We start from the raw sequence: 23,299 nt of genomic DNA, 5'->3' as shown, positions 1-23,299 counted from the left end.
CTTTGGCTCTCTGCTAGCACTCTTTATATAGTTCAATCATTTGAATCTGCCTCCATTTCTAAACCAAGCTTTACAGATTTCCCTTCACATTACAATCATGGCGTCATTGTAAGAAATCCAGATTCGGTTCGCAAACGGGACAGAATTTTTATATCTGGGTAATAGATCAAGCAAACATGCAGTGTCCTCCGATTCGCGGCTACGGATACAATGGCCGACATGGATTCCAATCCCGGAGGAGGCATTGTTTCAGGCATCGAAACATGGACGCTTTCTTTGCTTCAATCCCTCCGAGAACCCCGAGCAAGAGGAGCCCCCTGCCGAGACCTTCCCTCGTAAACAGCATTCCTAATGGAGCAAGTCTGAGAAGCGTGGATCATAGAAACGGATTCCGCGAGAATCTGTCGAGAAACTCATCGAGCAAGTGGAAGAGTGACCCGATCAGGTATTCTAAGTTAAGCGGGACGGTGAAACCTCCAACGATCGAGAGAAATCTGGAGTGCACGCTTGAAGAGTTGTGCTATGGATGTATGAAGAAGGTGATGATCACGAGAGACGTTCTTACGCTATCCGGGTTCGTAATTTTATATTTATCATTTTTTTCAGCTTTACATATTCTCTGTGATTTCCCATTGTCATATGAAACGAACTTGAAAATTATATCTCAAATTAATTAGATAATAACTCAAACTAATCCAAAGCTTAAATGATTATAATTTAAATTTATAGTAATTCAACTTAAAAACTTAAATTTAAAAATATTCAAATTCAAAATTTAACTTCAACAAAAATTATCCTAAAGATTTAAACCCTAAATTAAATAATCTAGATTCAATGGATTAAAATCCAACCCGATTCATGCCACCTATTAAAATACAAAGGTTTTTATTTTTTTTACCCAAAATCCATTTATTATGAATTAACACTATTAAAATCTGAAGCAATATTGTGAATAAAATGGGCAGGCAAATAATACAAGAAGACGAGATATTATCAGTAAAAGTGAATCCAGGATGGAAGAAAGGGACAAAGGTAACATTCGAAGGAATGGGAAACGAAAGCCCAGGAGCCTACGCTGCCGACGTCACTTTCGTGATTGCCGAGAAACGCCATAGCTTGTTCCGACGAGTCTGCGATGATCTGGAGCTCACTGTTGAAATTCCGTTGGTGAAGGCTCTCACAGGTTGCTCCTTTCCGATACCTTTACTGGGCGGAGGGACGATGAATCTGGAAATTGATGAAATCATTGGGCCTGGCTATCAAAGGGTCATCAAAGGCCAGGGTATGGCCAACAAGAAAGAACCGGGAAGCCGAGGCAACTTGAATGTTTCCTTCCTCGTTAACTTTCCCAAAGACCTTACAAATGAACAACGGACCGCTGCGGTTAGTGTTTTAGGGGATTCTGGTTAATCATCGATCAATGTGTGCTTGTATTTAGAAATCCACAATTTTATTTTCTTGTGAGGTTCTTTTTGTGTTGTCTGCGACAGGAATTTTATCATTTCATTGATATCTGATCCTGTGTTATTCGATACCTACCGCGCACGACGTGTAGGTGCCTGAGTTTATGATTGTTAAGAGTGAGTTTTAATCTAATTAGTTCAGTAACTTGTTTACTTTAAAATTGTATTGTATTAATTTTTGATCTGTTTATAATATAATAATTTGATGTTGCACTCAAATTATCTGATGTAATAATTTGATACTTATAATTATTCAGATTTATACTTTCATTATATTGTGCTTATTCTACTTAAAAAAATTTTTGATTTTTTAATAATTTTGGAGGACGATAGAAAAAAGCCACCAAAAAAGAAAAAAAATTGAGATAAGGAAATGGAAAAGCATTATGGCTGGCTAAAAGATATATCCATAATGGTCGTCGTTGTTGTCTAGTTGACTTCCTTTTGAGCTTGTCTATGTTGATGTGACCACATCTACTTCGAGCTTCAACGTTTTAAAAGACATTGTAGACTATTATTATCATATTTCCGAATGATTCTATATTCACCACTCAATATGGAAAAAGATATACTTATAAGTTGTTGCTATAGCTCAAAATTGATAAGTTTACCATCCATTGGCTGCCATTATTTTTGGCCATAGCTTTAATTGGCCTCTGAACATTCCTAAAGGATGGTCCATGAGAACCGAGGACAATATCACAATTTCTACCGCTCCAAATTTAGATATCATTTCCTAACATTCATACATCTCTCTTTCTTTAGGCTTTTTTCAGAAATAATCTAAATAAATTATTTACGAAAATGACCCACTTGCAAAATCATATACAAGAATGATCTGTTTTGAACAGTGAACTTTGGTGCCATCGTTGCCATTGGCGGCACCGACCTGAAATGTGATTATATAAAACATTTAAGGACTTAATAAAACAATTACCTTTTTTAGTTTAATCTATTTGCATGTTAGATCTATCTCCTTCCAAAATTAAATTTAAATGGTCCTTACAAAATATAAGAATCATTTATTTTTTTAACAACTATAAATTTAAAAATTATAGAGAATTATAATGAAGTGAAAATTTTTTACTTAAAACTTGAAGTAATAATAATGCAAATATTTTCGGGGTTTTGTTACCTACTTCTCCTAGTGTACCCTTTTTCGGTATCATATGTTGGTTCTGATCATAATCAAACATATTAAAATGACTATAAAAATATTTTATTATTTGAATTGAAACTATTAAATTTACCATTTACTCTGACGAAGGTCTGATCTGAATGGACTTGTACAAGAAATTAAAAAAAAAATTCAAACCAGGGTTCGGATTAGAGGTGCTCATGGGCCAGGCCGGGCCGGGTTCAGGCCGGGCCCATAAAAAAATTTCGGCCCGGGTCCTAGGCCCGGGCCCAGCCCAAAATATGGGCCTAAGATTTTGCCCAGGCTCGGCCCGGGAAAAATCATAAGCCCGAGCCCAGCCCGGCCCATTTTTATTTTAAAAATTTTAAAAAATTAAAAAAGTATTTTAAAAATATTTTAAAATTAAAAAATTTAAAAAAAAAGTATTTTAAAATATTTTAAAATTAAAAAATTTAAAAAAGTATTTTAAAAAAAATTTAAAATTTAAAAAAAAAATAAAAAAGTATGTAAAAAATATTTTAAAATTAAAAAAAATAAATATATTTATTATATCGGGTCGGGCCGTGTCGGGCCCGGGCTGAAAAAGTGGTGCCCGAGGCCCGGCCCATTTTCTAAACGGGCCTCGTTTTTTTGCCCAAACCCATATTTCGGGCCTATATTTTTACCCAAACCCTCCCATATTTCGACCGGGCCGAGCTGCCCGGCCCATGAGCACCTCTAGTTCGGATTGGCCCTGGCAACGAACACCCTTGCAAGCCAGCCTTCTACTTGATGACATCTTCAAATTGACTTTGCATAACGAATTAGGGTACCCAATTTTCAATCCATTTTTAATTTATTTTTGTGAAAAACTTAACTTACTAATTTTAAATATTTAAACAATTTGAATATTTATTAATTTCTAGCGGAATTAAAATAGATAATAATAAATAAATAAAATTGGATAATGCAAATATTAAGCAATACCTTATCTTATCTCACTGTTCTTAATATTTTTGTATTTGTTTATATTTTAAAAATTAACTAAGGACTTATCCATAAATAAGGATAAGAGTTTGAGTAGGATTATAATGTAATGAGTAAACATGCAATTTACCTATTTGGTGTAGAATTGTTGAAGAAATAGGAAAAAATTAACAAATAATAGTCGGTGATTTCTATTTTCTCAATTCCTTATAAAAAAATTAAGCCCCCAAATCTATACTATTTGTATTTACATTCTCATACACTAACTGCGATTCTGAGAAACCCTTCAACGATCAAAGAAGTTGCAAGATAATAGCAATGGCGGCTTCCATTTACTGCATCAAGTTGAGGGAAGTAACCAATAATCTTGAAGTACAACAACATTGTAGTCATATCCCACATGACTTTTTCAACATAGTTGTGAGGATTCGTTTCGTTTCATCTCTTAATAGGGAAACAACGTTAGGGAGTTTCAATAAGTCCGTCACATTTCGTCGGGACACCATTTTATCCAGCAAAGACGGTCCCAACATTCTACTCTCCTTGTTAGAAAGAATGGGTGCACCTCTAGACTACATTCGGACCCTCATTGTTCCTAGTATCTTGTCTTATGCACGACAGATTCATAGTAACCCCATTAACTCTACACGTAAACTCATTTCGTTCGACGTGGAAGTAATCATCAAGGTGCCGGTTAATATTGATGATGATGATGATGAGGTCGATGAGCCGAATGACGACGACGACGATGATGGGGATGCATTGGATTTCAAGCCTGCTACATATTTTTCGGTTCAAACTTTGAGAAGGTATAAATGGGGTGATGATGAAGAACAAGATTGTTTGCCTTTGAAGAAGAGGAGGAGATTGCGTGAGGGTTTGAGCTCAACGAACAAAGAATGTGCTATCTGTCTCAATGAGTTCTCGGAGGGTGACGAGATTGCCTCGATGCCATGCACACATGTGTTCCATGATGGTTGCATTGTTAAGTGGTTGAAGACTAGTCACCTGTGCCCGTTGTGCCGGTTCCAAATGCCAACTTGATTCCATTTATTTCTATTATCTCATCTATGTAAATTTTTGCATCTCAGATAGTATCTAAAACTATCTAATTGTAAGCTTCATGAATGGATTGAAATAACAATTCTAAATTGCAGTATATCGTGTATATATATATTTGTAATTTGATAAATGCAACACAGATTGAAAATATTTTCATAACTATAGTTGAAGTGAAAAATTATCTCATATTAACTAGTCAAGGATTTGAGTACATCCTATAAAGTAAGGATTTTGAGATGTATTTTTTAGAAGACAAAATTATGAGTACCACTTTTGGGTTTTTAAAGTAGATAATATTTAATATAAAAAAAATATTTATTTCATCGTAATGATATTGTATATAAGAATTCATTCTGAACTGAATTATAGAATCGCACCATGCAGTGGTAATCCATCTTCATCAACCTTTGCAACAGAATTATAGAATTCCTACATGCCCTCTTCTTCAAGTGAGGGACCATGTTACAAATCTTTGCATCATCATTCTGCTTTCATATCGTAAATTTTGCGCCACAGTATCATCAACTGGACAGCTTATTCTTCCTGAGGCTCTTAAGCTTCTCCCTCTATATACTCTTGGTATAAATATTTCTTTTTGTTAATTTATCTACTTGATCCATATCTCATTCATTTCCATTATTATTATTTTAGCTAATCTTCGTCTTCAAACTTGTTCTTCCATTTTGGCAAATCCTGTGGCAGAAACTCAGACATCTTGTCAAGGAAAAATTGAAGTACTTTTCATCTGTTCATAAATATTGTCTTTTCCTTTCTTCAGCATTAATCAAGTGTGGAGGGTTGCGAAATGATGGCAGAATAGATGACCGTTTCTTCTGGTTCAATTATGTTTCCTCCCTTTCTACTCCTTTGGCAATCCCATTGGTTTATCCCAGGATGTTTGCCATCCTCAATGTTGATACAAAGGTAATAAAATTTCTAGTTGGCTTATGGTCCAAAGTGTTTTAACCATGCCAACAGACAATTTATGCTTGCTGGACAGGATGGGGATGAATCTGTTCTTCCTCCTACAGTCCCACTTTCTAGTGAACATGTCTGTGATGATGGAATCTATCTTCTTGAGAATGGTGAGGACGCTTTAATATATTTTGGAAGCTCAGTGGATTCAAGTATCTTGCAACAACTTTTTGGCTTTACCTCAGTCGACGAAGTACCCACTCAGGTACTTTGTTTTACTTCCGTTTTTTTTAAATCCTCATTAATTCGTTAATTTATTATAAACAACTTGTTAAGCACCTGAAATTGTATTTCCTGATTTTTCAGGTTTTTGTCTGCTGAAAATAAGCTTAGGATATTTTTTTACACTTTTTTATATAAAAATAAATTAAATATTTAAATACTAATTAACTCAAATGGTCCATTGTATATTGAATTGACCTCATCCGGGTTATGATTTGAAATTGCTATTAAACTACCTGTATGGTGATTTTTGTGTGCCACTCCGCTTGCTGTTTCATTTTCCTTCCATTAATAGTGAGAATTTTTCTTTGTTATTTATGGAGTACTTGATTTTTGGATTGGATGAGTAGAGTCTTGAAAACTGTTTTGCTTGATGACTGACTAGTATGGCAGTCAAATGGGTGACCCTGGATTCAAATGTTAGGATTACGGGGTTAGGTTATCCCCTGTAAATATGGTTCACTTTTAAGCTTTATTCTGTGTCTAGACCCTTTCACTTACCCTGTACAGACATTAACGCTCTTTTGTCAACATTGTATGTTCAGTTTGTGATGCAGCAATTTTCCAATCCTTTATCAAAGAACTTCAATGACGTAGTCAATGTGATTCGCCAACAAAGATGGCCCTACCTTCGGTATGATTAATGGTGGTTTCTTTAGTGTTATTTTACTCCAAAAGGAACAGTTTCTGTTCCATCTCCTTCATAGCCAAATTGAACACCATTTCTCTGTTTAATACAATTTTATCTTTACATTCTGTCATTTTCTGTTGCAGCTTCACATTGTGCAAGAAGCGGGATCCGTCAGGGAAGTGCATTGAACTTCCTTCTCACGCAAAACTATGATATGGTTAAATAAATTATCCTAGTCAGCTGAGCCACTGGTGTAGTGGCAAAAGTCCAGGTTCAAATCCTGGACACCATTCCCCCACCACCTCCTTACAAAAGTATTAAATATATCCTATGTAGAATTTTTGACCGAAATAGCCATGGATTCTTCCAACATGCATATCATATAAACTTTTCTCAACTGTGTAATAGAGAGAGGTTGTTTAATTCTTGTCCGAGAGTTTTTGCCTTGGTTTTATTGCGACAATGAAGCAAATTGCTTCTATGGTTGCAGGTTTCGTTTTGTCAGAGTAGTTGGTATATAATCATTTCTATTTTAGAAAAAAAGAAAAGAAAAGCAAATATATTAGGGGATTCTCATGATTGAATTTCTACATTTTCAGGAATGGCGTTCGTATCTTGCATGGTAGAAGACAAGAATGCAAATGGGCCATCTTATGTGGAGTTTCTTGTACATATTCATCGGCAAATCCAAATGAAAATGTCTTGATAAGTTTCAAGCTTCCTCAACAACAGGTATTCAATTTTGATTTGGGATTTTGCATGAAGAAGAAAGAATCCGAGTGGCCTCCTGCTCGGAGTTTCTTGTACATATACTGTGCGGCGACTGGAGTGAAAGTTTTACAGAATGTTTTATGCTTTTTACAGTTGGCTTCACAAGTAGTGATGGCACTTGGAGATCAAAAGCTGCACACAAACATTGTAATTTCATATCTTATATCAGTTATTTATTTCCTGGAACCCCAATTTTGAGCTAAACAAAGGTTCTTAATTGTACCCAACTTTGGCGGTGAGGTACTTGAATTACTAATAATGCAATTATTTTCGGCTTTTTGTTACCTACTTCTCCTAGTCTTTCCGATAATGAACTATCCAAATTTCAATTTGACTTTGGATAATGAATCAGGGTACCCAAATTTTTCAACCCTTTTTTTTTTTAATTTATGTTTTAAAAAATTAACTTACTAAATTTAAATATTTATTAATTTCAAGCTGGGTTAGATTTTTTTAATTTAAAATAGAGAATAATAAATAAATGAAATCCGATAATGCAAATATCCAGCCTTATCCTATCCCATTCGACGGTCCTTAATATTCCTACATTTGTTTATATTTTAAAATTTTAACTAAGAACTTATCCATAAATAAGGATTTGAGTTTGAGTAGGATTATAATGTAATATGTAAACATGCAATTTACCTATTTGGTGTAGAATTGTAGAAGAAATAGGAAAAATTAAGCCCCTATAAAAAACTAATCCCATAACTTTATATCATTTGTATTCACTCTCAACATCAAAAAGGTTGCAAGATAGTAGCAATGGCGGCTTCCATTTGCCGTATCAAGCTAAGGGAAGTAACCAATAATCTTGAAGTACAACAACGTTATAGTCATATCCCATATGACTTTTTCAACATAGTTGTGGGGATTCGTTTTGTTTCATCTCTTAATAGGAAACAATGTTAGAAGTTTCAATGAGTCCGTCACATATTGTCGGGACACCATTTTATCCGACAAAGACGGCCCCAACATCCTACTCTCCTTGTTAGAAAGAACGGGTGCACCTCTAGGCTACATTCGAACCTTCATCATTCCTGGTATCTTGTCTTATGCACGGCAGTTACATAGTAACCCCCTTAACTTTGCACGTAAACTCATTTCCTTCGAAGTGGAAGTAATCATCAAGGTGTCGGTTGATAATTTTGATGATGAGGCCGATGAGCCGAATGGCAACGACGATGATGATGGTGATGATGAGGACACGTTGAATTTCAAGCCTGCTACATGTTTGTCAGTTCAAGCTTTGAGAAGGTATAAATGGGGTGATGATGAAGAACAAGATCGCCTGCCTTTGAAGAAGAGGAGGAGATTACGTGAGGGTTTGAACTCAGCGAACAAAGAATGTGCTATCTGCCTCGATGAGTTCTCGGAGGGTGACGAGGTTGCCTCGATGCCATGCACACATGTGTTCCATGATGGTTGCATCATTAAGTGGTTGAAGACCAATCACCTGTGCCCGTTGTGCCGGTTCCAGATGCCAACTTGATTCCATTTTCTTCTAATTGTAAGTTTCACGAATAGATTTAAAACACGAGTTTATGAGAAAGGAGCAAATATGACTCCATTGCTTACAGGTTTCTTACTGTCGGAATAATTGGTACATAAATAAAATGCAATTATTTGTAATCATTGTTACTAATGATATGGTTTATTACAAAAATAGGTTAATCAAATAAATTGTTTGCAAATTCACGAGAATGGCAGAACATAATTACATTTTGTTTATCCCTGCACCATTCTAAAGCTAAATGCCCAAATCTCAGCATATCAATGCCACTCTGCTTCACAATTGCAATTATAAGCTTTTTAATATCGCATCTTACCTCTTCTTCTTCTTTTTTTTTCTAAATTAAATACTTTCAAGATTTGTTGATGAGGTGTTCGTAAGGTCGAGATTTTCGATTTTAAATGTCTAGATTCGAATTTCATCATATAAAAATTCATGTACAGACTAATTAATTAGTTGAGTTGAGTTTAAGTAGTATTAAATTATACAATATTTATAACGGTGGATTCAGATTAAAACTGTTGTTGCTATAATATTTGCATGAAACAGTTGAGTGTGTTTCCTACCATCACACCTGATATTCAAAATTTAATTTTGAGTTACAGTAATGAAGAATGGGAAATCAATAGTAATAAAAATTCCTAATATATTAATGATTTGCAGTTGTAATTTTGAGTTTTAGGTTGTTGTTTTTTTTTTAAATTTTGTGTTGATAAAATGGATATTGTTGTATGGTTTCTAGATATTATTTAGTAAAGTTTAAAAAAATAACTTTTCAAATAAAGAAAATGTACAGCCATATCTCATCCTATGGTTGTTAGTGATTTAATTCCTACGATTATCTTTAGTAATTTCATCCTATCCTACTTAATATTTCTACATTTATTTATGTTTTAAAAATTAATTAAGAATTCCATAAATAAAGATAAAAGTTTGAGTAGGATTATAATGTAATAAATAAACATGCAATTTACCAGTGAATTCCGTTTTCCCAAATCTTTATAAAATTTAAGACCTTACAAATGAACAACGAGCCGCTGTGGTTAGTGTTCTAGGGGTTCTGGTTAATCATTGATCAATGTGTGTGTTTGTATTTAGAAATCCAGAATTTTATTTTCTTGTGGAGGTTCTTTTTGTGTTTTCTGTGACAAGAATTCTACCGTTTCATTGTTTAGATATCTGATTCTGTGTTATTCGATACCTACCATGCACGATTTTACGTGCAGGTGTCCGAGTTCATGATTGTTATGAGTGTTTTTTTGTCTAGTTAGTTCAGTCATTTGTTAATTTGCTTAAGATTGTATTGTATCAATTTTTAACCTGTGATAATTCAGATTATCCGATGTAATAGTTTGATACTTGAAATTACTCAAACTTGTATTTATATTTTAATTGTATTGTGCTTGTTCCACTTTAAAAGAAAATTGATTTTTTTAGGGTAAATGTAACAATTTAATAGTTTTAGAGGACGATAGAAAAAAGACACCAAAAAGAAAAAACCCCAAGATAAGGAAAAGGAAAAGATTTATGGCCGGCTAAAAGATATATCCATAATTGTCGCCCTTGTTGTCTAGTTATTGACTTCCTTTTGAGCTTGTCTATGTTAATATGACCACATCTACTTCGAACTACAACGCTTTATAGGACATTGTAGATTAATTTAACAAAAAATATAATGTTATTATCATATGTCCGAATAATCTTGTCTTCACCACTCAATATGGAAAGGGATATACTTATAAGTTATTGCAAGTTATTGCTATAGCTCAAATTTGATAAGTTTACCATCCATTGGCTGCCATTATTTTTGGCCATAGCTTTAATTGGCCTCTGAATTTGTGGGTTTTCAACACTCCTAAAGGATGGTCCATGAGAACCAAGGACAATATCACAATTTTTACCACTCCAAATTTAGATATCCTTTTCTAACATACGTACATCTCTCTTTCTTTCAAAAGACCCTTCCATAATCAATCATCACAAGGCTTCTTCTTTTTTTGTCACATTTTGAAAACCATTATTATTATGATATTTCACTTTCAATATTCTGGACGTCAATCATTAGTCTTCATGCTTATTTAGCCAACAGGGTCTCATTGATCAAACCTGACATCCTTATACCCAGACCTTCCTCATGCTTAAGTTTTTCACAGAGTTTGTCAATTGCATTAGTGAAGCTTCTTCTCACCTATTTCATGACCCCACCAAAATGCCTTAACAGTTTGATCAATTTTATCGCATATGTATCGTAGGGCTTTAAAGCAAGAGAACGTATACAGAGGGATGATGTCAATGTGCCTTGAACGGAGTTGGTCTTTCTCCTTGTGACAAACATTTAGCTTTCCAGTGGGCCAACTTTCCCTGGATTTTATCCATAACCCTTGAAAGAAAGCCTTTTTGTTTTTATAAGTTCCCAAGTCAATTTCTTAGTTGGTACACCAGTGATTTGGTCTGATAACATGAGCGCTGTTCAAATTTCAGCTAACTCGGTTCTGTATGCCAAAATGAAACACGTGGAGTTAGACATTCACTTTGTCTGTGAAAAGGTGATGCAAGTGGCTCTCCAGGTCAATCATGTTCCAGCACAAGAACAAATTGCAGATATCCTCACTAAGCCATTAGCTAATTCTTCTTTCAGAAGGCTAAAGTACTTGGTCTATCAACTCATCTAATTCTTAGAATACCATTGAACCATTGTCTTTTATTCGATTTTGTAGAAGGGCTAAGAGATATTTATGGCCTATCAAAGTTAGCCATCTGCCCTAAAAGGTTGCAAAAAGTATTCATGAGCTTTAATTGCACGACAAGAATGGACATTTGCTATGAAGAAGGGAAAGCAATCATCTGCAAAAAGCAAATGATTGATTGGAACAGTTCCCATTGCTATCTTTATGCCCTTGATTGATTTGTCTTCTTCCACTTTGGATAGCATCATAGATGGAACATTTTGGCAAAGATCAAACAAATAAAGAGTGATAGAATCTCCAATTATCTAAAGCCATTGATAGTTTGAACCATCTAGACTACCATTGAGTAGCATTTGATAAAAAACCGTTGTAATACGTTACATAATAAAAGGTTAATCCAACTCCTACTCAAACCAATTAAATTAAGAATTGCCTCAATGAATTTCCATCTGATTCGGTAATACATTTTATTCGTATCAATTTTTAAGATCTCAAATGATATTTGAGTGTTGAATTAATCTACCTTGAAATATTTTAATGAAACTTTGAAAACTAAAATCAATTTTTTTAATAAAAAAAGTTATACTCCAATTTTTTAGCCTTGAATTGAATAGGGTGTTAAGTCTTCATGATAATTGTACAAACCTAATTTTGAGGGACCAAGAAACTCTGCATTGAAGTTTTAGTTGGTTCAAACAAGAACTCCCTTTTAAGTCATTGATGATTGGGAAAAAAAAACTTATGTAGTAGGCAATATTAAAATAATAATAATAATAATCAAAACATGATATAAAATTAAGGATATAGTATGACTTATTAACATATCAAGAACTTCACACTCATCTCATTAGTTGTTGATATGAAGAGAAAGTTATTGCAGTTTAAGAAAGTTCAGAAGGCAAAGAATCATAAGAGGACAAGAATGATAGGAGTGTAGGGATCAAGAGAGGATTAAAGAGGAGACCTAATTTTAAGTCAAATTAATTGTACAGTATATAAATGATGATCTGAATTGGCAACTAGACTAAGAAGGCAATGGAGCATTTGGTAGTGGAGGTGAGGCTCATCAAATGCTTCATCAATATATAATCATTTCTATTTTAGAAGAGAAAAGCAAATATATTAGGGCATTCTCATGATTCAATGACTACATTTTCAGGAATGGTGTTCGTACCTTGCATGGAGGAAGACAAGAATGCAAATGGGCCATCTTATGTGGAGTTTCTTGTACATATTCATCGGCAAATCCAAATGAAATGTCTTGATAAGTTTCAAGCTTCCTCAACAACAGGTATTCAGTTTTGATTTGGGATTTTGCATGAAGAAGAAAGAATCCGAGTGGCCTCCTGCTCGGAGTTTCTTGTACATATACTGTGCGGCGACTGGAGTGAAAGTTTTACAGAATGTTTTATGCTTTTTACAGTTGGCTTCACAAGTAGTGATGGCACTTGGAGATCAAAAGCTGCACACAAACATTGTAATTTCATATCTTATATCAGTTATTTATTTCCTGGAACCCCAATTTTGAGCTAAACAAAGGTTCTTAATTGTACCAAACTTTGGCGGTGAGGTACTTGAAGTACTAATAATGCAAATATTGTCGGGGGTTTGTTACCTACTTCTCGGAGTCTATCCATATCTCAAATTTCAAATGGACTTTGGATAATGGATTAGGGTAACCAAATTTCAATCCATTTTTTTTATTTATGTTTTAAAAAATTAACTTACCAAATTTAAATATTTAACCAATTCGAATATTTATTAATTTCAAGCTGGATAAGAATTTTTAATTTAAAATAAATAATAATAAATAAAAGAAACCGATAATGCAAATATTCAACCATATCTTATCCTATCTCGGTCCTTAATATTTCTACATATGTTTATATTTTAAAATTTTAACTAAGAACTTATCCATAAATAAGGATAAGAGTTTGAGTAGGATTATAATGTAATAAGTAAACATGCAAATTATCTAATTGGTGTAGAATAATAGTAGAAGAAATAGGAAAAATTAAGCCCCTATAAAAAAAATTAAGCCCCTAACTCTATACCATTTATATTTACACTCTCATACATCAACTGCAATTTTGAAAAACCCTTCAACAATCGAAGAGATTGCAAGGTAGTAGCAACGACGGCTTCCATTTACTGCATCAAGCTGAGGGAAGTAACCAATAATCTTGAAGTACAACAACGTTGTAGTCATATCCCATATGACTCTTTCAACATAGTTGTGGGGATTCGTTTCGTTTCATCTCTTAAGAGGGGAACAACGTTAGGAAGTTTCAATGAGTCTGTCACATATTATCAGGACACCATTTTATCTGACAAAGACAGTCCCAACATCCTACTCTCCTTGTAAGAAAGAACGGGTGCACCTCTAGGCTATATTCGGACCCTCATCGTTCTTGGTATCTTGTCTTATACACGGCAGTTACATAGTAACCCCCTTAACTTTGCACTAAACTCATTTCCTTCGAAGTGGAAGTAATCATCAAGGTGACGGTTGATAATTTTGATGATGAGGCCGATGATGATGATGAGGTAAATGAGCCGAATGACAACGATGATGATGATGATGATGAACAAGATCATCTGCCTTTGAAGAAGAGGAGGAGAGTACATGAGGGTTTGAGCTCAACGAACAAAGAATGTGCTATCTGTCTTGATGAGTTCTTGGAGGGTGGCAAGGTTGCCTCAATGCCATGCACACATGTGCTCCATGATGGTTGCATCATTAAGTGGTTGAAAACCAGACACCTGTGCCCGTTGTGCCGGTTTCAGATGCCAACTTGATTTCATTTTCTTCTCCTACTATCTCGATGAAGGATATAAATTTTTGCACCTTAATTAGTATCTAATATTATCTAATTGTAAGTTTCATGAATTGATTTATATAGCAATTCCAAATTGTGGTATAATATATATACATATATTTGTCAGTTGGTGAATGCAACACGATTGAAAATACTTTTTAACTATAGTTAAAGTGGAAAATCATCTCATATTAACTAGTCAAGGATTTGAGTATGTATTATAAAGTAAGAATTTCGAGATGTATTTTTGGGTTTTTAAAATAGATAATATTTAATATAAAGAATATTTATTTCATCTTAATGATATTATATATAAGAATTCGTTCTTAACTTGGATTATAGGATCACGCCATGATAGATGGGTAGTGGTGATCCATCTTGATCAACCTGTAGTTTTATAGTTTTAATTTGCTCTCAAAATGTTTAGAGCTTATGGATACGTGAAATGCTTTTGAACTTTTAAAAGCTTTTCTTAAAAAAAGTATATATTTTTCCAGTAGTAAAAATGTAATTTTTCTATTTTAATAGTTTATATCTTTATAATTTTTAAAAGATTAAATTAAATTTATATTTTTTTTGGAGGCCAAAATGCAATTTTACCATTACTAATTTAAAATTTTATAAATTATAAAGGACCTAAATAAAAAATTTTCTATTTTAAGAAGACCAAGGCCCTGCAGTCCCTATTGGCTCCACCACTGTCCTTGTACTTTTTCCTAATACCCATAAACTTTTAAAGGCTTCTCTCTGGACGTTCTCAAGGTACCATGTGTCGTACACATATTGGTCTTAAACTCTTTGCAAGTTAATCGATCTATGGGTTTCTTCTCATCATAAGTTGTCTTTGACAAGTCTTTGATATAGACTATCATGTATGGGGAATTAATATGCATGACATGTGGACAATAGACATCCCGTGGTGTCATGCATGTGGTCCTAATAGTTTGGATTTGCAAGGTTTTGGACTTACAAGATTTTAAACTCGCAAGTGTTTCAACTCACAAAGTGATCCTCCTTAATCAAAAGTGTTGACCCATAAGACATGGACTCACAAAGTGGACTCTCAAAATATGAATATTACAAAAGCTTAATTAAATAGTAAACCCTCAAATTATACCTTTTAATTGAGTTAGATACTTAAACTATAATTCCATAACCACAATAAAAAAATTTGATACTCCATAATTTTAACATTTGTCTATCGTATTACATCTTATTGATTATATAACCTTAATTATTTTTGGTGAATTACAATAATAGGGTAAAGCCCAAATAACAAACGCAACTAGTGCAATTTGAACCATTACCACATCTAGGACAATGAACACCCTTAACCATCAAGCCATCACATGAGATTTGTCTTAATATTTTGTATAAATGAGTTTTAATATTTTGTATATTATTGTTGTTTTAATTTCAGTATAATCTAATAATTTTACACTCTTATCTATCAATCAATAAAATTTTATATTCGTGTCAAATAAATAAATAAAAACAATCTAAATAATATTTACATTCTAATAATTTAATTAAAAAAATAATCTCATATTTCATAAACCAAATGTATCTTTCAAGAATTGCATACATTTCGAGTTCTCATTTGCGTATACTACTCGGTGTTGTATACAACTAACCTTGGTCAACCCGAATTAATGCCAAAGGACATGCTGAAATAAATGTCTTAAAACCAGATTATTTACCTTACTAGATAACCGAACTTGCAATAAAAGACAGTCGAACCGGTTGTCCCTTTAAGCCCAAAACCATCCCAGCAAAGCACGGATTATGCCAACAATGCTACCACTGAGAAGTGCCTGCAACAATGTTAGCTTCCCCGGTGTGTATGGTGGGTATCTCAGAAATGCATCACCTGCAAAACCTCTATAAAGAACTGCCTTCTTATGGCTAAATGCATCGAAGGAGAATTTCCCATGGTACGAACCCATTCCGCTTTCCCCCACTCCTCCGAATGGTAAACTGTGTATAGCAAGCTGAACCGATAATCGATTCGGTCAATTTAAAAACTTGAATTCTAAAGGCAATTAAGCCTTATTGTAAATTGTAATAATGCATGCATGTCTACATAGATTCCATAAGTTAAAAGTAAACTTACATGTACAGCTGTGTCATTGACGACTAAACCCCCTGCAGAGACCGTTTCAACAAACTTACGTTTTAGTTTCTTGTTATTCGTAAACAGATACGCTGCTAGTGGCTTTCCTCCAGAAGAATGTATCAAATCAAAACTCTGTTCCACTTTGTCCACCTTTTATAAACCAATCACAAAAAATTCATGATGAATGTCCCGCATCTAATATTTATAAATGACGAGCACTGCTCTAATTATCCATTTAAATTTCCTTGATACCATAAATGATTGGTATTTGTTTCTGTCAGGCCATTTTCCTTGCAGAAATTTCATATCTTAGCTCCAACTCTACATTTTGTTCGGACACGAATATGGGATATGACCCTTCAAATCCACAGGAAAAGTTTTTTTTAAAAATGAATATATCCCTGCTAAATATATATTCATATCCGACACTCAAACCCAAATCTAGATTATATCCTTAAGGAGATCTCTCTGTTCATATGTAAATGGAGCTTTATTTCTTTTTGCTCGAACAATAAAAGGAAAAGGCTTAAGACTCCCAGGCTTTTCAAGGGCAGTGCTACTTATGGAATCAACAAAAGCTAAAAAGAAAATTTAAAAAATAATAATAATAATAACAAAGCAAAACATTTTGGTGCAATGGACCCTTTAGTTCCTACCGTGATAATCGGAAGCAATGGGCCAAATATCTCTTCTTTCATGATGAGAGAATTTACTGGGACATCAAGAAAGATCGTGGGAGCAATCTGCCTGCAATTGGAAGAAAGAAGCACGTATCAACAACTATTGACAGCATATGATGCCAAGTGTACTAGAAAAGAAATGCAAGAGCCAGGTTAGAACTGACAGGTTCTTTTCATTTCTCTGACCGCCATGGACGATCTTACTAGAAACTTTCTCCTCATCCATGAGCTTTGACAAGCGATCAAAGTGGTTAGAATTCACTATGCGAGACAAGTCTTTCGACTCCAATGGGTCCTTTCCATAAAATCGCTCCAGTTCACATTTGAAAGAGTCAACCTGCAGGATAAAAACCACTTGAGAAGAATGATTGGAAAGAAATGGATTAAGAATTTACAAATGTTAAACATATACAAGCATTCTTACCAACTTCGTAGCGTAATCTTTTGTTGTAATAATGTAATCAGGAGAAATACATGCTTGTCCATTATTACAGCCCCACTTCCCCGCAATGATCCGCCTAGTTGCAACCTAAAGTACACAAAAATATGTCAGTATCTAAGTGACAAAGAAAGCAGACATGATCGAAAAATAAATACTATGCTTACCTTTAAGTTGATGTTTGAATCAACAATAACAGGTGACTTTCCTCCGAGCTCCAAAACAACTGGTGTTAGGTGCTTTGCAGCAGCTGCCATCACAATGCGAGCAACTCTTCCATTGCCTAAAAATTCAAGGATGTTTTGATTCGGAATACTTTTTTATCAGAATGATACAACAATGTCTAAAGCAGCAACTAATAACCATAAGGTGAAAATTAGAACTTCTGGGAGAGCACCAAAAATTTGGGATGTGGTCATCTTGTTGAAAAATCAATTTAAGACTTGGGTACATCTTATGTCAGAAAAGAGGATCCAAAAAACAACATATTAGCAGGGAACCAAACAAATATGCCAATGCAAACCCCAAAAGGAATCTCTCAAAACTCTGTTCAGTTCTTTCAAGATCCCGAAGTAAGAATTTTTTTAGAACTATTAAGCCAGCAATACTTTCAGTTTCCAATAAACTCTTGGCCAGTTCAAGTGCTGCAACTACCCCTAATCACCCTTAGGGAGCACAATAGCCTCTGTTAGCCAAAGGACCATGCAAAACTGTCTTTTATGTCCCTATTAGACACTTTTTCGTGTCTATCTAATCAACTCCTAAGGACGGGAAAAGGTTCAATTTGCAGTGAGATTTCAGTGAAAAGAGCCAACTCGTTAAGCCCTAATGTTTTGCACTTCATAGTTTGAGGTCTCAAACCAGATAAAGGATGAAAGTTGCAGTAGGTATGGCCGGGCAGCCAGTGCAGAATTATAACCACAAATAAATATATATCTTAGAGAGAGGACAGGCTGCCGAGAGAATCTACAAAGTATTTATAAGATAAGCTATTTACAAAAGAAATATGAGTTGTACACTGCCCAAAAATGAAGAATACTTGATTTTACATCTAACACTGCATACATCTATGGAGTGATCAAACTAGATAGAAGCTACAACAAACATCTAAAGTAGATGCTAAAAGGGAAACCCTGTTAAATCATCAATTATCACCATTTGTCTCTTCCCCAGAATGGATAGAGCCTTAAAACACCACAGCAAACATATAGTACTTCAAATCCGTTTCTTTTTTCCAACTGTTTGGTAAAAAGTAATAGAAAGCTACAGCCTACAGCATCCAAAAAGCCACTTCTATCACAAACTTCTTGAAGCATTATGCACGTATCACATGTGAAACTAGAATGCAGTTGTCCAAGAATATTTAATTAAGACATAAAAGATTCAGTTAGAGGAGACGGTAAATGGCTGTAAATGAGCAAAGGACCTGTATACAATATTTTGTCCCACTTTTGCTCCAATAGTGCTGATGTTTCAGGAACAGCCCCTTCAACAACCTTAATGCAAGAGCTATCCAAATAATCCGCTACCAGCTTTGCAATCAATGATGATGAGGCTGGAGCCATTTCTGATGGCTTTAAGACTATAGCATTACCAGCTGAAATAGCTCCAACAACTGGATCAAGAGACAATACTGAAAGAAGAGGTACAAATAAAGTCATCATTTTGACAAAGTTTCCGGAATACAAAATAAGAAGGGCAAATCCATCAAGTGTTTAACATACAAAAAGGATAATTCCATGCTGAGATTACTAACACGACACCCAATGGTTCAGATACAATTTCAGCAGAGGAAGGAAATGTAGTCAACGAAGTTTTTGCCTGCAACAAAGGGCAAGATGTTCATATTAAACTCTGTTAATATCAAAAAGAAAGCTTCCACCCACTTTAGAGGTATCCAACAATTTTACCTTTTCTGGCATCATCCAGTGGTTCATTTCCTTGAGTGCCAATCTGCATGAATTCTTTAATATCTGTATCTGCAGAGTAAACCATGTCAACAATCAGAAGTAGAGAAAAAAGTAAAATATTTCAGGCGAGACATCCATAGAAAAGAAAAGCGCGCACTAAATTCAAGAGGCGATATATAAATAACTCAAACATTGTTGCCTTTTCCATAGTTCTAGTTTCCTAAGTAATGTAATATTTAGAGCTTAACTATCAGGTTTAGTGTGAAAGTTAAATTTAAAACAAAGATATTAAGAATCAAGAGTTACCCAAATTTCACAAGGCTCCAAAAAGATTTTCCGATTGATAAAAAATCAGGTGCTCTGGAACAATAATCATCCGGTACATTTTCCCCAAGTTAAAAAGCCTAACGATAACTAATTAAAGGTTCTTTAAAGCTATTTATCTTCAGCAAAAATTGACACCACCACCAAAAGGACCACCACTTATAAAACCTAAAATAGAATTTGCTTACAGTTCAGCTTTATTAACCATTAAATCTAATCAACTTAAAACACAGAAGGTTAACTTGAATGATGCATCTAACTAGCTTAAAGTAAACACATCAGCCTCCACAAGTAAAACAGAGACTAGAAATAAACAATTTAAGCATATGCCTAAGATACTTTTGCTCACAAACATGTAGCAAATAACTATGATTAGAAGTAGATGATAATTGTTGAAAAAGAAATCCTTAAGTATTCTTGAGAATTGCAATAATCAAGGTTTATATTATGACTCTCAAATTCCCTATCATTCAATGATTCCCCCGTTAATTAATCACAAATATAATTATATCACAGCTGACCATATGTAAGAGCCTAAACTCCAATCATCGTATTATAAAAATTATTAGTCAAAAAATATAAAACAATAATAAATATTCAAGACTACTTGAGTTTTAACGGTTTCGAGTATTGTATAGATCGCATTTTTTTACTAAACGCTGAAATTGACCAACCATTTCATGAAAAATGAAATTCTTAGCATGTAATAAATGCTACTTGGGTCCACCCAGTTTTCTGTCATTTATCAATTTAAACACCTCTAAAAGGTTTGCACCCAGGAAAAAAAATGAACCACTCCAAGTCTCAAAAGTTTGGAACCGTTTTATTCATGAATTTTTTATTATTCATTCTCACTTGAAGCTTGACATACAAGCACGTCTCACACACGATATAAATATATTGCCGTATTTAATTAGAAATAAAATAAACGAAAAAATAATGAAAATAGACAAATAAATATAAAATTAGCTTTGGAGACAAAGAAGTAGTTGAAGTTTTTATCATCACCATATAAGAAGCATCAAATGTTTAATGAACATTCTGATCTGTAATGCTCGATTATAAATGCGAAAATTCATTAGAAATTTAAAATTAAAAACTAATTTAATAATTAAGTGCACAGGATTTTTTTTTTGTTACAAATTGGGTGCAAATAAAGAATAATACAGCAGAGACTTATACCGGCCTATTGGCTCTTTAATCTTTACTAATACTATCAATAATGATTCAGTTCATGAAATAACATACTAAGTTTTACTGCTCAATCCATTTCAAATTATAATTAAACTAAAACCTAATCCGATATCGAAACCAAAACAAATTCATTAAAGAATATTAATAAAATCAGAGTAAAATGAATAAAAAAAGCTTTGACCTCGTAGAGGGAGGATTCGAATTCCGGCTTGGAAAGATCATCACGAAGAGCGGCGACGATTTGCGGCTCGTTCTCATCCAACATCTTCAACATTGCTTTCAACTGAGTCACTCTCCATCGGTGGCTTTTAGTTTTTCCGGTTACGAAGCTATCTCTCAACTCCTTCACCACCTCCTTCGCTGACTCCGCATCGAAAACCGCCTTGTTTTCCGCTTTATTCTCCATTAACATCCAAAATCAACTCCGGAAAACAGAATAATCAATCGAATAGGATCCAAACTTCGAAACTTGAAGTTACAGTATATGCCTCTCTTTTCTTCCAGAGAACGACGGAGTCGTCAAAAATGAATGCCGTGCATCACTGTATCTATCATTTATATTAAATATTGAAGTTATCACAAGATAATTTTATAGACATTTGAATACCAACTGCTCTCTCATTGAAATGATTTGGTGGTTTTTTTTAATTATCGAGTATCAACAATCAAATCACAGTTCCTTAAATAACGCTAATATACTAAAAGAGCCCTTAAACTATTGCATTTTATTTAAACAAGTCCTTTAACTAGTTTTGTAGTTATATCTTAGGATTTTACTCATAAGCTGCGAGTTTAATATTAAAATAAAATTTTAATTTATATACACTTTTAACATCAACATAAAATTTAAAAGAGTAATTAAGTGTGTTATGGATATAAACATTTTCAAGAAATCTCGATATTTTATTTTATTTTATTTTATTTTAAAAAATTATTTAATAAATTATTCTCAACATTAGCAATATAATAACAAATTTAGTTTGAAATATTTTACTCATTTTTCAATTTGGTCCTAAAGGTTAACTTTGTTATTACATCAATCAAAATAAAGTCACGCGGCATTCCGTCTAATGATCAAAGGTGTTTTGATAGTGGAGTGACTATATTTAAATTGATCTAATAGGAACGACTAAATTAACCAAATAAAATTTTGATGATCAAAACAGGAATGCGCTAAAATTTCGGTGACTATCTAAGTAGTTTACTCTAATTTTCTGGTATAATAAAAAAAATGAACTCCCAATATTTACATTTTTATCAAATTGACCCTTATTATTTTTTAACCTTCAATGTTACTATTTTTATCATTACTTTTTAATGATATTGACATGACAATTTGTATGGCAATTCAGTGTATTCATCTTGACATGACATTATTTATCTTATTTGTCATGTCAATAAATAATTTAAAATTATAAAATATTTAAAAATTCAAAATTCACACATACATATATATAAAGCACGTAAAAATTTAAAAAGAATTAACATGAAGTACACATGAATTGCCACTAAAATATAATATTTTCATTAAAAGCAACAGTTCAATTATTTTTTAAAGGTTAATAATTAAATTTAACTCATTTTAAAAGGATGGAGATGCAATTTAGCTCAAAAATAGAATAAGAGTTAATTTGACAAAAATATATAACATTAAAGACTAAGTTTATCATTATGCCTTTTTAATATGCAAGCTACATCATCCTATGAAATTTGAAACACAAGTTCAATCCTTAAATAGAAAGTAAAATTTTCTAAAGCTTTTTACGCACTTTTATAATTTTTTAATAATAGAAGTTTAACAATTTGATTATTAAAATGAAAATTTTAGATTAAATCATACATATTAAAATAAAAATATATGAAAAAATGAAAATGAACCATTAGTTGAGTAGTAAATTTAAGGTTTTACTACTTCAATTATCGAAGGTTCAAATCTTATTATTAGCATTTTTATTAAAATAAAAAGATTAATGTACCATCAACTAATATAATTTATTCTAACCACAAAAGGATATTTCCACAATCCCTAATTGAGTTAGGATTTAATAAATAGTCTATTTATTATTAAATAATTATATTTTATTGGGGCAGTAAAATTAATCCAAAATTGAAACGTGGGTAAGAATTCTTCTAGATTTTTTTTTAATTTATATTTTAGGTTAAATATTAGGTTAGGTAGTTAAACTAAATTATCACAAAAATGGAGCTTAAATAAGCCATAAACTAAATATAATATGACAATATATTATTACCTTTCAAATTATTTTTATAAAACCTTCTTAAAAAATACCTACTCTTCTAGAAAAAAGTATCCATTTCTCTGAAAAATTACTTCTTTTTTAAAGCACACTATTTTGTGCTAAATCAGTTTTCTTCTCGTAGTTCATTT

General features: G+C 33.2%; 4 protein-coding genes and 1 long non-coding RNA gene across 6 annotated transcripts; 4 read left to right on the top strand and 1 right to left on the bottom strand.

Moving 5' to 3' along the window:
- The first annotated feature begins 57 nt into the window (after window positions 1-57).
- Window positions 58-1,669, top strand: LOC105771370 (protein psi1). The gene is made up of 2 exons (XM_012592810.2): window positions 58-574; window positions 966-1,669. The coding sequence occupies exons 1-2, from the start codon at window positions 177-179 to the stop codon at window positions 1,408-1,410; spliced, it is 843 nt and encodes a 280-aa protein (XP_012448264.1). The 5' UTR covers window positions 58-176; the 3' UTR covers window positions 1,411-1,669.
- Window positions 1,670-4,122: 2,453 nt separating this feature from the next.
- Window positions 4,123-6,670, top strand: LOC105766856 (protein transport protein Sec24-like At4g32640). Its single transcript, XM_012586408.2, has 6 exons — window positions 4,123-4,543; window positions 4,999-5,208; window positions 5,408-5,553; window positions 5,630-5,809; window positions 6,372-6,460; window positions 6,601-6,670. The coding sequence occupies exons 1-6, from the start codon at window positions 4,123-4,125 to the stop codon at window positions 6,668-6,670; spliced, it is 1,116 nt and encodes a 371-aa protein (XP_012441862.2).
- A 205-nt stretch (window positions 6,671-6,875) lies between these two features.
- LOC128041361 (uncharacterized) lies at window positions 6,876-7,512 on the top strand. Its single transcript, XR_008196318.1, has 2 exons — window positions 6,876-7,189; window positions 7,322-7,512. It is a non-coding gene; the product is annotated as an uncharacterized LOC128041361 (long non-coding RNA).
- A 6,207-nt stretch (window positions 7,513-13,719) lies between these two features.
- LOC105766855 (E3 ubiquitin-protein ligase RING1-like) lies at window positions 13,720-14,227 on the top strand. Its single transcript, XM_012586406.1, has 2 exons — window positions 13,720-13,789; window positions 13,914-14,227. Exons 1-2 carry the CDS (start codon window positions 13,720-13,722, stop codon window positions 14,225-14,227), a joined length of 384 nt encoding a protein of 127 aa, XP_012441860.1.
- Window positions 14,228-15,771: 1,544 nt separating this feature from the next.
- On the bottom strand, window positions 15,772-21,516 carry LOC105771253 (aldehyde dehydrogenase family 3 member H1). Of its 2 annotated transcripts, none has more exons than XM_012592667.2 (10): window positions 21,092-21,516; window positions 19,393-19,461; window positions 19,207-19,303; window positions 18,909-19,115; window positions 17,650-17,765; window positions 17,468-17,572; window positions 17,208-17,380; window positions 17,020-17,110; window positions 16,361-16,513; window positions 15,772-16,238 (listed from the first exon to the last, which is right to left on the bottom strand). In XM_012592667.2, the coding sequence occupies exons 1-10, from the start codon at window positions 21,320-21,322 to the stop codon at window positions 15,999-16,001; spliced, it is 1,482 nt and encodes a 493-aa protein (XP_012448121.1). In that variant the 5' UTR covers window positions 21,323-21,516; the 3' UTR covers window positions 15,772-15,998. The 2 variants fall into 2 exon arrangements, with proteins under 2 accessions (XP_012448121.1, XP_012448124.1); XM_012592670.2 differs by lacking the exon at window positions 21,092-21,516 and adding an exon at window positions 19,699-20,009.
- Window positions 21,517-23,299: the final 1,783 nt, after the last annotated feature.

Source organism: Gossypium raimondii, chromosome 5, assembly GCF_025698545.1.
Source record: "Gossypium raimondii isolate GPD5lz chromosome 5, ASM2569854v1, whole genome shotgun sequence".
Lineage (NCBI taxonomy): Eukaryota > Viridiplantae > Streptophyta > Magnoliopsida > Malvales > Malvaceae > Gossypium > Gossypium raimondii.
The sequence above is the reverse complement of the archived record's forward strand: the minus strand, read 5'-3'. Positions and strand labels throughout refer to the sequence as shown.

Coding starts and splice junctions, on each gene's coding strand:
- LOC105766855 (XM_012586406.1), top strand. CDS start 13,720: ATGAGTCTGTCACATATTATCAGGACACCATTTTATCTGACAAAGACA. Junction 13,790..13,913: donor CCCAACATCCTACTCTCCTT/GTAAGAAAGAAC, acceptor TTTCCTTCGAAG/TGGAAGTAATCATCAAGGTG.
- LOC105771370 (XM_012592810.2), top strand. CDS start 177: ATGCAGTGTCCTCCGATTCGCGGCTACGGATACAATGGCCGACATGGA. Junction 575..965: donor GACGTTCTTACGCTATCCGG/GTTCGTAATTTT, acceptor TAAAATGGGCAG/GCAAATAATACAAGAAGACG.
- LOC105766856 (XM_012586408.2), top strand. CDS start 4,123: ATGGGTGCACCTCTAGACTACATTCGGACCCTCATTGTTCCTAGTATC. Junction 4,544..4,998: donor CACACATGTGTTCCATGATG/GTTGCATTGTTA, acceptor ACTGAATTATAG/AATCGCACCATGCAGTGGTA. Junction 5,209..5,407: donor TCTCCCTCTATATACTCTTG/GTATAAATATTT, acceptor TCCTTTCTTCAG/CATTAATCAAGTGTGGAGGG.
- LOC105771253 (XM_012592667.2), bottom strand. CDS start 21,322: ATGTTAATGGAGAATAAAGCGGAAAACAAGGCGGTTTTCGATGCGGAG. Junction 19,304..19,392: donor ACTGGATGATGCCAGAAAAG/GTAAAATTGTTG, acceptor CCTTTGTTGCAG/GCAAAAACTTCGTTGACTAC. Junction 17,766..18,908: donor GGACAAAATATTGTATACAG/GTCCTTTGCTCA, acceptor TTGAATTTTTAG/GCAATGGAAGAGTTGCTCGC.